Source organism: Triturus cristatus, chromosome 7 (assembly GCF_964204655.1).
Source record: "Triturus cristatus chromosome 7, aTriCri1.1, whole genome shotgun sequence".
In the NCBI taxonomy this organism is placed as follows: Eukaryota; Metazoa; Chordata; class Amphibia; order Caudata; family Salamandridae; genus Triturus; species Triturus cristatus.
The window spans coordinates 1,555,323,476-1,555,338,966 of record NC_140590.1 but is presented as its reverse complement, the minus strand read 5'-3'; the positions used below and the strand labels follow the sequence as shown (position 1 = coordinate 1,555,338,966).

The 15,491-nt window shown below is 49.3% G+C and overlaps 1 protein-coding gene across 1 annotated transcript in view; it reads right to left on the bottom strand.

Annotated features, from left to right (window-relative positions):
* Positions 1-15,491, bottom strand: part of CDH22 (cadherin 22) — a 1,590,820-nt gene that overhangs the window by 400,872 nt on the left and 1,174,457 nt on the right. The window contains exon 6 of the mRNA XM_085619354.1: positions 1,933-2,120. Within this exon, the coding sequence (XP_085475480.1) occupies positions 1,933-2,120 (188 nt within the window). The remainder of the gene's footprint in view (positions 1-1,932; positions 2,121-15,491) is intronic.

The following is a 15,491-nucleotide window of genomic DNA, read 5'->3' as shown; positions in this document are numbered from 1 at the left end:
CAACAAACTTGTTTTCTCCACAATGAGTTCCCCAGATCTGTAACCATGCAAGTGAGAACATGAGCTGCAGACTGCACCACTCAGAACGACGGAGAAGTGGTTGCCTCTTGGTTATTTAAAGCAGTGCTGACTGCAGCTCATACCCCAAGCACCTCAATACAAAAGGCCGGTAATCACTGAACCGGAAGTGATGCAGAATTTTTCAACAAAAGGGCCGTAATTACTGAACCGGAAGTGTTGCAGAATTTTTCACCCAGACATTTCACCTGCTCAGAACAGAAAAAAATAGTCAGGCTGACAAATACCCTGCAAATGAGAAATAAAACGCAGGAAGTGCTATAGATGCAATAAGTCTCACATGTTATTCCCCATTTCTTAGAAACAAACGTGTAATAGGCAGCATTCTATCAATGTGGTAGTCCTGGAACCCTTGTAATGGGGCCCTAACTTGTAGAGTTACCAAGTTCTGTGCTTCAGACAGTACCATTTCATTGAAAGGGAGTAAATAACCCCCTTCTGCGCATGTGCATCAGCACAAAAGGGGTTAAATGTATGAATTATGTTTATTTTGGTGTGTGTTTGCGTATGCATGTAAGATGGAGGTTTGTTCATTTGAATGATTATGTGAATGTATTTAAGTCAGTGTACCTGTAGTTGTGCATGCAAATTTTTGTTTAAGAGTAAGTGTGTGTACACACATGGAGGAGTCTGTTTGTGCAATTTGACTGAGCACGTGGTTTTGTTTGTGTGCAGTTAGGGTGGAATGTGTCTCTGCAGTTGCGGGGGCATAGTTTGTGTTTCAATATGCGTATCAATGTATTTAAATACATTTGTCCAGTTCTAAATACAACGTCGTGGATACATGTTTGGGATCACATGTGTAGCGTGCCTATGCAGTTGTGTGAAAAAAGGTTATTGTGTGGATGTCTGTTTAATGTTTATATGTGTAAGTTGGACTTAGTTGTGCGAACATATCTATGTTGTTTTTGTGCCCTTTACATGTGATAGAGTGTGAGTGTGCACTTGTGTGTGGACTTTATGAGTATCGGTGAGTACATATGAAGGACTAATTTGGGCAACTGTTTTATGTCTGGGTGCGTGCATTTTATGGACTATGCTTCTGCAGGGATATAGGTTGTTGTGTTGGAGTTCATGTGTCTGAGTGTGTATGTGTGTGGTTCTGGTTTGCTGGTGATTAGATGATGGAGGTATTTGGGCAGTTGTATAAGCACCAGGTTGTATTTGAGATTGTGTATAGGTGTGCATATATGGTGATGTGTGTGTTTTGGAGCTGTGTGAACATATTGTGTTTGTGGTTGTATTTGTGTGTGTGCCTACAAATGTTGGACCCTGTGTGCATTTGATTGGGCATGTGGATTTGCTTACGTTTTTGCGTGAGTGGGTAATCCGACAGAGTATGTTCAGGCAGTTGTGTGTGCATGCGCCTGTGTTAGATTATGTGTGTCACATCGTCTGTGCTCTTCTCTGCAGTTTATAATTTGGTAAATAATAAGTGCCAAAGCTCATAGTATTTCACAGAAGCCTGCAGCCCGCACAGACTGCTTTCAGAATTGTTGAATACCAAGGTTGTGTACTCTTTAATCCATCTTTCTTCCACCACCATACATTCCCTCCAACTTTAGATCACTCTACCAGGTTCTTTTGCAGCCTTGCTTTTTCCCTTGTTCACACTTATTTCCCTCTTTCTTTTCCTTCTAACTTCCTCCTTTTGTGACTTTCTCTCTTTTGCTCTAGGTCAAAGTCTGATGAGTAATATTAACCTCAGGTACCCGGAAATGAGTGCTGGTGGTCCCCATCTGCTGCCACCGGCTTAAATTAAGCACTGCTTCTCTATGCATATGGTTGTGTTTAAGTGTCTGTTATAAGAGTGTACTGAAAAGTGCACAATATGCATAACTTCTTCCCGAATACCTTCTGGATGCTGATGATTGCCTCCTGGCTGTTGCTATCTGTGGTGACTTTGAACATGTTGGTTCCCTCCTCCTCCTGGATCTGGTACATCATGTCCGTGTTCTCCCCAAGGTCTGAGTCTTCTGCTTTCACCTTGCCGATGAGTGCGCCAGTGGGTGTGGACTCTGCAATACTGAACTGGTACATCTCTGGAAGTCAAGCAAGGGAAAGTTGTTACTAACCAAACACATGCCCATTACCAATCTTCCTCACCCATTTCATCATGGCCTATCACCCTATTCCCCTACTCCATTGCCCAAACACCTCACTATGGGCCATATTATCAAGGAACGGCGATAACATTATGAACCTGGGCTTCTATTGGAATTCACAAGGGCATATTATCAAGCCCATTATAGCCGCTTTAGCTGCAGTTTCCTGCCGCTAAAGCGGTGATAATGTTATCGCCGGTCCTTGATAATATGGCCCTATATTCCTTCTTCCATGGTCTTTGAACTCTGCCATTGATTTTTCCTTCCTGGTTCCTGACCTCGTCCATCTTCCCTTTCAGTGACCCTTCCCTCTAGTCTCTGTTCTTCTCCCACCAATCTTCCAGATACCAATCTACTGAATCTCTCACATCTCACATATTGTGAATCGCTTGCTCTGATGTTGAGCTTTAACTTTCTATCATCCTGGTATCAACCAGTGGAAAAACGTTGATTTTCCCTGGAATTCTGGGAAACAGCAAGGTTTGTGACAAGCTTTCGATGGCCAACTAACTCTGCATACCATATGGAGGAGGGATGGTGTCCTCCAACAGGAGAATGGAGGCAAACTTAGAACATTGATCACCTAAATTAACGGGGAGACACAATTGTCTTGGACAGAAATCTACAGAGGAACCCCTAGCTGAGGCAGCTAAGGGATGGCTGGAATCTGAAGGTCCCTGGTGGGACAAATGTCTGTATGTTGAGGCACATGGTTGTGGGTCAATGCATGTCATTGTCTTTGGATTGTGTTTGTGTTTAGTTTCTTGAAATGTGCTCAATCACTCGAGGCCATCTTGGTGCAAGGACAAGCAAACATGTCACACCCACCAATTGTGGTTTAATGTGAAAAAAGATAGAGTTTACTGGCTTTTTGACTAATATGCAGTAGGGCGGTATATTCCTACTGTCTAAGTTTCCACGAGGTAGGAACAAGGTAAGAACAAATACACACATATCGGGGGGAGGAGCCTAGCGCGCAACCAAGATGGCCGCGTAGGTTTGTGGCTCCCGAGGGCCTCCGCAACCTCCCACGTCTATCCTGTCATAATCCTGATTTTTTCGACGGGCTTTTGTCTGTGATCTTACGCTAAGGTGCCACTCGTTTTCCAAATCGAAATTGGACTCCGGGAACCTGGTTTTTTGGCGACCTGAAGTTTGCGGCCTTATCCGGCTTTGGTCCCGGACTCGGGTTGGTGAGGTGCCCGGCTGCAAAGTGAACAACAGCGGCATGCCAGGCTGGGCCTGCCCTGGAACTCGTACTTTCACTTTCGGTTTCGAGTTGACCGACCGAAACTGTTGAGGAGACATCGGGAGAGCTGCACCGAGTGCGGAGTGCCAAGCCTGGACATCAGCTAGCGGCCCGGATCCCCGGGCCTTCCTCCGGGTGCTGGAGGGTGCTGACCTTGCTGATCGCCAACGATGACGACAAGAGTGGATGGCGACAAGCTAAAACCCAAATCTACCCGGAGGGGAGCCTATTCTCAGGCCAACAATATGGACCGCTATGCTCAGCCAAAGGGATCCCCTAGTGGATCACGTAAATCGCCTGAGCCGCCCAAGGAGGCCTCGGGCGCATCACCCGAATTGACTCTGCTGGATGTCATGGGGGCCATCGAGGAGATGAAGGTGACCGTGAACCAGCAACTGGATACTCTGACCAACAAGTTGGACTCGGTGCTGATCGATGTCACGTTGGTCAGAGCAGACCTGTCGAAAACCAACGACCGGGTCGACTCGTTGGCCCAAGCGACGTCGAGCCTAACGGTGGATGTGGCCGCTTTGCAGACGACGGTGCGGAGGTTGCAGCTCGCAAGCGACCTGACCGAGCGTCGCCTCGAGGACTCTGAAGGCAGGGCCAGGCGGAACAACGTCCGCATTATCGGCGTGCCCGAACGATCGGAGGAATCTGCTGTGGACCTCTTTGTGGAGGATCTAGTGGTGACTCATCTAGCACCCAAAGGGCTGAGCAAATTCTTCTCCGTGGAACGGGCCCACAGGGTTCCAGGGGGTGCGCCTAAGGTGGGTGCCCCCCCGCGGCCGATCATTGCCCGACTTTTTAATTTTCGGGATAGAGACGCTATCCTGCAGGCGTCGAGGGTGGCGGGGCCATTACGATTTGAGAACTCTAATGTTAGCTTTTACCCAGACTTTACGCAAGCGGTTCAAAAGCAACGGATGGGTTTCTCGGCCATCAAACGGCGCTTGAGAGACATGGACTTCAAGTATGCGATGCTCTTCCCGGCTAGGCTGCGAGTCGAGCTAGATGGTCGCTCACACTTCTTCGACCGGCCGGAGGCGGTGGGAGAGTGGCTGGATGCCCTGCACAAGAGTCGGGAGCCGGAGGGGCGGATGACGGAGAGCGGAGAAGGTTCGCCGGAGTAGGAATGGAACTGTGATTCTGGCGCTGGACTGCTTTGGTAACGTTTTGCGCCTGTGGCTGCACCGGACTCCAGTTGTTGACACTTTGCCCCGTGGTGTTTGGAGGTTGCGGGGGGCTTGCTGGGGCCCTTTCCTCCTTCTGGGGTTCTTTTTTTGTCCTTCTTGTAGTGAATTTTATAATGGGGCGACAGGCACACTGCAGGTTGGGGGGGCTGTTTGGGCTCACGCAGGGGTGCAGGGAGGGGGGAGTTTTGTTGGGGTTGATGGGACGGGGTTGGGGATTGTTTGTTTGTTTCACAAGGCGGGATAATATTTCATGCTGTTCTACTATGATTGTGCCACCCGGGAGGGGGATGTTCTGTGCTGGGAGGGATGGGGGGTAGGGGGCTGAAACTTCTTTCCTGGAATGTGAATGGGCTGGGGGACAGGATAAAGCGGGGGGTAGTCCTGCAGTTTCTGAAACGTATCTCGCCAGACATTGTGCTCCTGCAGGAAACACACCTCATAGGGAACTCTTTCCATGCCATGAACAGACGAGGGTATCGCCTTCTGGCCCATTCTGGTTTCACCTCTGGCTCGAGGGGAGTGGGCATTTTGGTCAGGACCTCTCTCCCGTTAGTGGTGGATGAGGTGATCCACGACGACAGAGGGCGCTACGCTGCGCTGGTGGGGAGGTGGGAGGGTAGGTTGATTACGCTGGTCACGGTCTACGTCCCGCCGGGCCTGCAGACGGCCACCTATGCTGATTTGGGACGTCTGCTGCTTGGGCTCCCGGGGGGGGTGGTGGTCCTGGGGGGGGATTTTAACGCTGTTGTTTCCGGAGTTGAGGATCGATACCCCCCTAGGGACCTCCCTCGGGCCCAGAGTTGGTTGGGGGGTTTTCTGGATGCCCTGGGACTGATAGATTGCTGGCGGTTGAAACACCCTGGGCAGGCGCAGTATACCTTCCATTCTGGGGCCCATGGTAGTCTTTCGAGGCTTGACTATATGCTAGTTCCTGCGGCCCAAGCTGGGATGATCGGGGAGGTGAGACACTTGGCACGCGGTATATCAGATCACTCCCCCCTTTTGTTGCACCTGGATATCGCCCTGGGGGCGGAGGGGAGGGTGGCGCCGATCAACCCCTGGTACCTACGAAACCCCACGATTCGTGCAGACTTGGTCAAGTCTCTGGAACATTACTTTAAGGACAACGTGGGGTCGGTGTCTTCCGCCATCTCCCTTTGGGAGGCCTTTAAAACGGTGCTCAGGGGACATGCCCTATCTCTCATTTCCTCCACCAAAAAATGCGCTGCGCAGGAGGTTGTTCGGCTAGAAAATGAGATTACTGAGTTGGAGAGTGAGTTGGAGCAAGGTGTAACGGATGACAGATTGCATATCTTGGAGCTCAAGCAGGCCGACTACAAGGCGCTGGTTACTGAATCTGCTAGGAGTGTGAGCAGGGAGCAACAGGGACGTTTGTATGATATGGGTGATAAGGCCGGGAAATTGATTGCTTGGTTGGATAAGAAGGAGAGAGCGAGTCGAGTGGTACCGGAGGTTGAGAGGGTGGACGGTGTGCGTGTGACGGACCCCGGTGATATAGTTGATTGCTTTGCGGAGTATTTTCACGGGGTCTACTCAGTCTCCGGTCTCGGAACGCTCGGAGGAAGACTCTCGACTGCTGCTTCGAGACGTAGCTCTGCCCTCCTTGTCCGATGAGGATAAAGTAGTGATGGATGCGGCCCTGTCGCCAGATGAGATTGCTTTGGCCATCCGCTCGATTGCATCGGGCAAGGCCATGGGTCCTAACGGACTCCCCATTGAATTATACAAGTTGCGCCCAGATGCTATTGCGCCTTATCTCAGGGACATGTTCCTTGAGGCTAGGGCGGCAGGCTCCCTCCCCTCTGACCAACGTCTCGCTACCATTGTTGTTATCCATAAGGAGGGGAAGCCCCGGGATCGATGTGCTTCTTACAGGCCCATCTCCTTGTTAAACGCGGAACCTAAAATCCTCGCCAAGGTACTGGCCAATCGTCGGTTGTGGGCGACCTGGTTCATCAGGATCAATCCGGCTTTATACCCCATCGCAATACCGCTTTGAACCTGTGGCGGTTGCATGGCATCCTTGCTCGCGCGCCATTCCTTCGTGAACCGGCCATCTTGGTGTCCTTGGACGCTACCATGGCGTTTGATACCCTGGAATGGCCATACATCTGGGCAGCATTGGCGAAGTTTGGTTTTGGCCCGGGGTTCATCGGTTGGGTGAAATTGCTCTATGACAATCGGCTGGCACAGGTAGTGGTCAACGGACGGGTATCGGCTCCCTTTGTCTTGGGCAGGGGCACCCGACAGGGTTGTCCGCTGTCGCCTCTCCTATTTGCGCTTTGTTTGGAGCCCCTTGCGGAGTGGTTGCGATGGGAACCCTCGATGCGTGGTCTTAGATGGACGCCGGAATACGAGGACCGGGTCTCCCTATACGCGGACGATATACTTTTGTATCTTGCATCGCCGTGCAAATCGCTCATCGTGTTGGTGGACGTTTTGAGCTCCTTTGGTCGCAACTCCGGATTGGTCATCAACTGGGCTAAGTCCTGTGTATACGTTCTTTCCGGGGAGGCCCCCCCCCCTTCCGCGGGGGTGCCCTATCCAGATTGCGACGTCGGGATTCACTTATTTGGGTATTTTTATAACACTGGACCCAGTGGCCCGCTACGAACGGAATCTTCTCTCCCCCCTCCAGCGCCTAAGGGCGGATGTGGCAGGTTGGCGGCGGCTGCCGCTCTCGCCACTTGGCCGGGCAGCGCTGTTCAAAATGATGTCGCTGCCACGCTTTTTGTACGCCCTACAGAACACCATGGACCTGGTGCCGGCCCGTTATTTTCGGGAGGTGGAGTGTCTCCAGCGTCGATTGTTTTGGGATGGGCGGCCGCGGATTGCTTTTGCCAAACTAACCCTGCCATGGTACGATGGGGGGGTCGCCCTCCCGGACATTAAGCGATACTACTGGGCCTCCCAGTTGGCTGCCGTCAATCACGGGATGTATGGCCCCGCTTTGAACCCGGCTTTTGAGATGGACAAATTGCTATTGCCGGGCGGTGACTATAATCGAGCATTATACTCGGGGTCCCTCGATGCGCGGTTGACGGGCCCGACGCGGGTCGCGGTACAGGTGTGGCATGCAGCAAATGCGGCGATGGGGTGGAGGGATCGTATGACTCGGGCTACACCATTGTATACATCTCAGCGCTTGGGCTATCTGTATACTACGAAAGGCTTTGAGAAGTGGGATACGATTGGTATCAGCACGGTAGGGGATCTCTGGACGAAAGGGAAATTCAAGACGTTCGACATGCTGAAAACTGAATATCAGTTGAATGATAGGGAATACTATCGGTATGCTCAGGTTCATCATGCCCTGTGCTCCGTGATTCCGGACGCGGCGGCTATTCCGGAGAATTCCCCGTTGGAGGACAGGGTCTTGGACGGCCATGTGCCGGATAGCACCATTTCGCTGATTTACAAGAAGCTTATTAATGATCGGGTGGGTTTGCTGGCCTCATTGCGGGAGACTTGGATTGCCGACGGTTTGGAGCTGGACGACGAGGATTGGGTGTCAGCGGTGGCCTCCCCGAAAGAGGTGGCTATCCCGGCCCGATTGTGGTTCGTCCAGCTTAAAATACTCCACAGAGTGTACGTCACGGGGCCTGGTTTGATGCGTATGGGATATTCGGTGGATGGGTTGTGTAAGCGAGGCTGTGGACTACTGGGGAGTTTCCTCCATATCCTGTGGGAATGTCCGGAGGTGACTCGGTTTTGGTGCAGAGTGCATGCGGTGTTAGAAGAAGTCACGCATGTGGCCTTGTTGCCGGAGGCGCGGCGATGTCTGTTGAATGTCTGGGAGCCTACTGATTACAATGCGACGCAGACGCAGTGGGTGACTCTGGGCTATATGGTAGCGAAGCGTGACATTGCACAATTGTGGGGCTCCCAGAGGCCGCCCACGGTCAGTGAGTGGAAAGAACACATGGACTGGTGTATGTTGAGAGAGAAAACGGTGTACGTGGCGAGAGGCAAGCCTGGCAAGTGGAGTAAGGTGTGGGGTCCTTGGAACTCCTATCGCGGGGATATATGTGCCCCGCCTCAGACGCGTGAGATAGATGCCGCGCTGTCGCCCTAGCCCGCGCATTCCTGTACGCTCCTGCGACATGCGAGTTTGGTTTCTTCGGCCTTGCCCCCCTCCCCCTCTGTTTACCGGGGTTGGTTTACTCCCTCGACACGATGGGCACATGCTACTGCTCTAAAATTCCTTGCCTTGTGTGTTTGTTGTTTTTCGTTTCTTAAAAATATGAAACCTTTGTTTGTTCATGGACTGCAACTGCGGCCGACGGCAAGGATTTACACTCCAGTGACCCCCTTTTATGGCTTCATCGACGTGAATGTTCCAGCTGTACCTAGGGTCACACTGCATTTTAGCGGCCGGCCTATTGGTTGTAGGCCCATACTTGTATTTCTCTGAAATTGTAATAAAGGTTTTTCAAAAAAAAAAAAAAAATATCTATAATTACCTTTACTGTATAGTGCTAGGTAATCTCCTGCATGCTATATTTTCGAGGGTCAATATTCTGCACTCAGTATTGTGGTAGAACACTGCCTTGGTAAGCTCTACAAAACACTTTAAAATGAATGCTCTGCTCCACTGGGAGCCAGGACAGCTTCCAACTATCTTGAGATGCATGATAACAGATCTGAATACTTAGATCTGGGACACAGATGTGCTTTGCACCAGTTGTAAGATATTACTATCTTCATTCACAAGTCTAGAAGGGTGTTGTCATTACCTTATCCACAATAACATCAAGTTATTGGCAGTTTCACATGGTTCATAGAAGGCTGCTGTACAGGATCTTTCTGGAGAGTCTGTACTAAAGTAAATTATCCTACTGCACTTATCTGTGTCATCATAGATGTCTTTTTTTCTGATTTACAATCAAGGGTTCAGATGCAGAAAACACGTGGATGTGCTCCACCATGGATGAGGGCTGCAGTGTGGAGCCACCGAAGGGCCAGCCCTGTAGAGACACATGTCTGTGGTGGCTTGTACTGAGGATCACTTGGTTGCTAGGGCCGCCTGTTTTCTGAAATATCCTATCTGTGGTAGACATCTGCCTGTGGGGGAGGAAATCACTGTTGCTACACATATGTCTGTGTTAGAACACGTGAAGCCATATTATACAAGTGCCCCGGGGGTGCAACAAGCGTGTGTGGGTACCGGGGCACTTTGGTATTACAGAAGGGGCCGCAGACAATTGTGCCGCCTCTTCTTTATTACTGATAGTGCTGGCGCACGTAAAGCGCCAGCGTTATCTTAAGAGGGCATTCCCTCATTGACATGGGGGCGTGCCCCATTAATTTATTTATTTATTTTAAAGGTTTTCTATAGCGCCGGCTAGACCCAGAGGTATCAGACCGCTTTACAGGAATGTGAGGAGGTACAGTATACAAGAACACTTAATAATAAACATTGCAAAAAGAGTCCATTTAACCAAGAAAGCAGATAACTATGAATGCTATTTGCAAGAGAAATCAAATTAGGTAACTTGGGAAGTTCGAACTAGGGCTAGAGTAGGTGGGAGAGGGTGAGAGGGAAGGGATGAGAGAGTAGGAAAATAGTGGGGTAGAAAATCAGTGGAAGGTCATGCGTGTGGCTAGAGGTCGTATGTAAATACAAAGAACAGGGATGGGGGTTAGGGGGGGAAGAGTAGCGAGGGGGCAAGGGGTTTGAAAGGAGAGGGTGAAGGGGATATAATTGGAGGGAAAATAGAGGGGACCCTGACGGGGTTGGAGAGCATGAGAACAGAGTCAACGGTAGGAAAATGATGGACCCCAGTATTTGTTGAGGAGGTATGTTTTGAGTTCTTTTTTGAAGTTGACGTAGGAGGGGAAACAACGTAGGTCTTTAGGCAGGGATTTCCAGATGGAGGGAGCGTTTCCGGAGAAGGAGCGAACTTGTGTGTGTTTCTTCTTTAACAGTGGGGGGATAAGAATGAGGGTATTGGTGTTCCTCGTCGGTCGGGCGCAGCCTGCTTTGTGGAGCTTGTCTGAGAGGTAGCTTGGGGTATTTTGGTGAAGGGCTTTATGCGTAATACAAGCAATATTATAGGAGGATCTGCCTTCGATGGGTAGCCATTTGAGGGTTTTCAAGGCGGGGGAAATGTGGTTGAAGCGTTTGTAGTCAGAGATGAGTCCAGCAGCTAGGTTGAGCACCGATTTGAGTGGAGCAAGGTGAATTTTTGGAGTCCCAGCGAGGATAGTGTTACCATAGTCAATTCTCGACAAGACCAGTGATTGGACAATGGTTTTAAAGTCATCAGCCGGGATGAAGGATTTAATTTTCTTGAGATGACGGAGAGTGAAGAGTGCTCCTTTTACTGAGGATTTTATGTGTGGGTTGGGGGCAAGGCTGATATCAATGGTGATGCCAAGAGACTTAACTGAATTAGAAGTGGTGAGAGAGCAGTTGTGAGCATTAAGATCAGAGATCCAGTCTAGTATGTGGAGTGGGTTGTTTTTAGGCAAGATGAGAATTTTTTCAGTTGTTTTAGGGTTAAGTTTAAGATGGTTATGGTGGAACCATGATTGGATCTTGGTCAGAGTGTCATTTAGGTGGAGGATATCAGAGTGGGATTTGAACTTATAGTAAAGTTGCGTGTCGTCGGCATAGAGGTGATAATTGATTCCTGCATGTTTGAGGATGAGGGTGAGGGGTTCCATAAAGAGGTTAAAGAGAGCAGGAGAGAGAATGGATCCTTGAGGGACACCGAGAGAGATCGGAGTAGGTTTGGAGAGGCAGTTTTCTATTTTGATTTGTTGGGTTCTGTGTTGGAGAAAAGAGGAGAACCAGTTGAGGACAAGGCCACTGAATCCAAAGCGGACTTAAGGGTGTTTAGTAAGGCAGTGTGGTTGACAGTATCAAAGGCAGCGGATAGGTCCAGGAGAATGAGAAGGCATGACTCACCTTTGTCAAGTGAATGATGTATGTCGTCAACTATGTTGAGCATGGCAGATTCAGTGCTGCATCCTTTTCTGAAGCCAGATTGCAGTGAGTCAAAGAGGTCAAAAGTGTTGATGTGATTATAGTTGGAACAGGGCGCATTTTTCTAGGGCTTTGGAGAGAAGAGGGAGGTTGGAGATGGGGCGGAGGTTATTTGGGTCATTGGGATGTGCCTTGGGATTTTTGGGAATGGGTATGATTTGACCCAGTTGGAGGGAGGCGGGAACACACCCCGTGGCCAGGGAGGAGTTAATAATGGTGGTCCAAAAAGGGGCAATGATATGTTTAAGGTCTTGGACAAGGTTATGGGGCAGAGGGTCTTTGGTGTGGGAGGATGGTTTCAGCTTAGCGATGATGTTATAGACTTCGTGTTCAGTGACAGGGTTAAAATTCTGCCAGGAGGCGTTGTTTTTAAGTTGCTGGGGGAGAGAAGGGTTGGGTTCCGGTGGGAGGGAAATGGACGGGAGATGGGCAGGGACAGGGGGCAGATTTGGAAGCGATGGAGAAACCGGGGCAAAGTTATAAGAATGTGTATGGTAAGGAGAGAGAGGATTTAAGATGAAGGATTGGCCTATGTTGGTGATTTTATCAGAGAAGAACTTAGCAATATCTTCACATTTCTCCTAAGATGCAGTCAGCTTTTGGGGGGCAGAGGATGTTTGGTTTTTGATGATGCTGAAAAGTTCTCTAGGTCTATTTTTGGCCCTGTCGAGCTGTGTACGGAAGAAGGCGGATTTTTCATTGAGGATGTGTTTCTTGTAATTGGACCTAGCAGAACAGAGGAGGGCTAGATGAGAGGGGGAGGGATGTTGCCTCCATGTTCTTTCAGATTGTCTAAGAGCGCGCCTTTCGTTGTTGACATCAGAGTTAAACCAGGATTTGGAAGGAATGTTTCTTTGGGTTTTAAGTTTGGGGAGGGGGCAATTGGTCTAGGACCTCAGTAACTGAATTATTATAGTGTTCGGTGAGGGCATTAGCATTTTGGGAGGGTGGAGCTAGTAGGAGCTGAGTTTTGATTTTCAATTCGAGTTCGCCGGGGGGGATAAGGTGAAAGTTTCTGGTCAGTTTCTTGAGTTTGGAGCTTTTGGCGTGGATGGGGGGGATGAGAGGGTAAAGAGTTAGGGAGAGAGATGGATAGCAGGGTACGTGAGACATTGTCGTGTGAGGTGGAAGTGTCAGTAGGATGAGGGGTTGAGGATAAGGAATGGGAGGGTGAGAGGGAGTCAGTCTGTTGAGGGGGTGAAGAGTTAGGCGGTGGGATGGATAAAAAGTAGGAATAGGTGCTGAAGTGTTGTTCGAAGATGGTGAGGTGATTTTCAGAAGCCTGGATGAGGATGTTACCGGATTTGAAGATGGAGATGTCTATTTCGCCGGGGAACGAATGAGAAGGGGAGGTGGACAATTTAAAACTGTGTGGGATTTTACAAGATTTAGTGATGGGGAGGTGGTGGAGGAAGATGCATTTCCATTTGGAGGGATGTTTGGAGTAAAAAATATAGTTGGTTTTTATTAAAGAGGAGAGGCTACAGTAGTTATCGACAAAAAGAGTTTCATGGTGACCAATAAGTAGTTTGTGTTTAAAGTTTTTCTTGCCGTTTTTGGAGACATTAGGGGGTAGAGGATGGACGATGAATTCGGGCCATGTCTAGTGATGGGTGAGTCCTGTGGATTGATTTTGTAGTCAGTTGAATTGCAGGGGTGTGTGAGGGGAGGCATAGTGATTAGGTAAAGGGGTGAGGTGATAGGGAAGGAGGAGAGAGGGGAGGACTAGGTGTAGAATGTAGAGAGGTTGGAGGGTCAGGAGCAGGGTGCAGGTGAGCGATTAGAGCCAGTGCCAGTAGTGGGGGGTGTAGAACATAGAGAGGTGGGAGGGTCAGAGTAGGAGCAGAAAACCACAATGGGAAACAGTAAAAAGAACACAGTGGTAATACAGGCAATAAATAGTGAGCAATAGGTAAAACAAATAATATTTACAGTCACAGCCAATTGAGGAAAACCACAATGGGAAACAGTAAAAAGAACACAGTGGGTTCAGACCATCGATAAGAGAGACAGTAGTTATGCCAATGCCAATGAGGGAATAGCTTTGCCCTTGCGCCTGAGCTGTATTACAGACGCGGGCGCAGAGGCAAAGAACCTCTCAGGAGGCGCACTCACCTCTCCCCCCTTTGGATCCCCCAGATATCCCCTCACAGACGGGTGCAGTCACTCATTGCACCAGCCTACAAGGGGATCCCTATTTCGCCTTCAAAGTGCAGGCGGGCTGCCGCCTGCACTGTGAAAATACAGATCAGCTTCAAAGCAGCCGCTCCGTTATCCACATGAATGCGCTGCCCTGGGGACAGCGCAAGTTCGCAGCTGCCCTGGGGGCAGCGCATTCATCATAATACGACACATTTTCCTTCATTACGCCGGGCACAACTTTTAAAGGCTATAGAGGCTCAACTATTTGTGGTGAAACGCTAGGTGTGGAGTCATATCCGTGTGTAATGAAAGCCCTTGATAGTTAAGCAACTCTTGACTGTGGTGGAATGGCAGCCTGTTCAGACAGACTTGTGTATGGTGGAACACGTGGCTGCAGGGGCACAACTATATGTGGTGAAACACCTGGCATCCATAAAAAGCTATGGAACCCCACAGCTTGTGGTGAAACATCTGGCTTTTGAGGCTTGCCAACCTGTGGTAAAGTAATAGCTGTTGTGGCAAATGTGTATGTGATGAAACAATAAGGTAGTTTAAGAACTCCTGTCTGGTGTGGAACGACTGCATATTGAGACATTCTTGTCTAAGGTGGCACATCTGGCTGCTGAGGTACAACTACATGTGGTGCAGCACCTGGCTTTTAAGGCACACATGTCTCTATCAGAACACCTTTCTGTGATGGAACATCTGGCTATGGAGGCGTGCATATACGTTCTGAAATATCTGGATGTTGAGGCACATCTGTATGTATTGAAACACCTGGTTGCTGGGGAACCACAGCCTGTCATTGAACATCTGAATATTGAGTCTGGGACATCTGGCTATTGCGACCAACCTATCTGTTGTGGAATATCTAGATGAATGGGCACATCTTTATGTAATGAGACACCTAGCTGCCATGTACCACTGCCTGTGGTGGAACATCTGGCTTTTGAGGCTCACTTGTCTGTAGTGGAATATCTGGCTGTAGGACACTTCTGTCTGTGATGAAATGTCTTGGCGGTTGAGGAACTTCTGTGTGAGGTGGAATAGCTGCATGTTGAGGCAAACTTGTCTATGGGGAACATTTAGCTGCGGACGTACAACAGTATGTGGCCAAGACCTGGTTGCTGTCGAACCCTTTGCCTGTGGTGGAACACCTAGGTTTGGAGGCACATATCTCGTTGGTGGAACATCTGGCTGTCAAGTCAGGTGCCTGTGATGGAACACATATTTGCTGAAACACACACGTCCGAGTAAAAGACCTTGCTGTTGAAGCACAGCTGGCTACTAAGGTACACATATTTAAAGTAGAACACACAGGTACTGGGGCAGTCCTGTCTGTTGTACAGAGTTACAAGCTGGGGACACCTGTTGGTGGATAAACACCTTAATGTTGAACCTCATTTTGTTTGCTGAGAAACAGGGCTAGACAGACCTTGTATTCCTCCGTGCCCTGGAGTTCTTGGGGACTGGTTTTAAGAGACCAGAGCAACCCCTGATTCCTCAGTCTTTTTCCCAACTTCCTGAGGTACAGGGAGGCACAGGGAGATTTCAACAATAGATAGAGAAGAAAAGTATTTCTGTGGAAGGTGGGGAAGGTAAAAGGAAAGCAATAATTTCCCTTCATGACTTTATTCGGATAAAATGTATCCATAAAAGACAAATGGTGTAATCAATAAACATATACAGAAACACTCACTTAAGAGAGC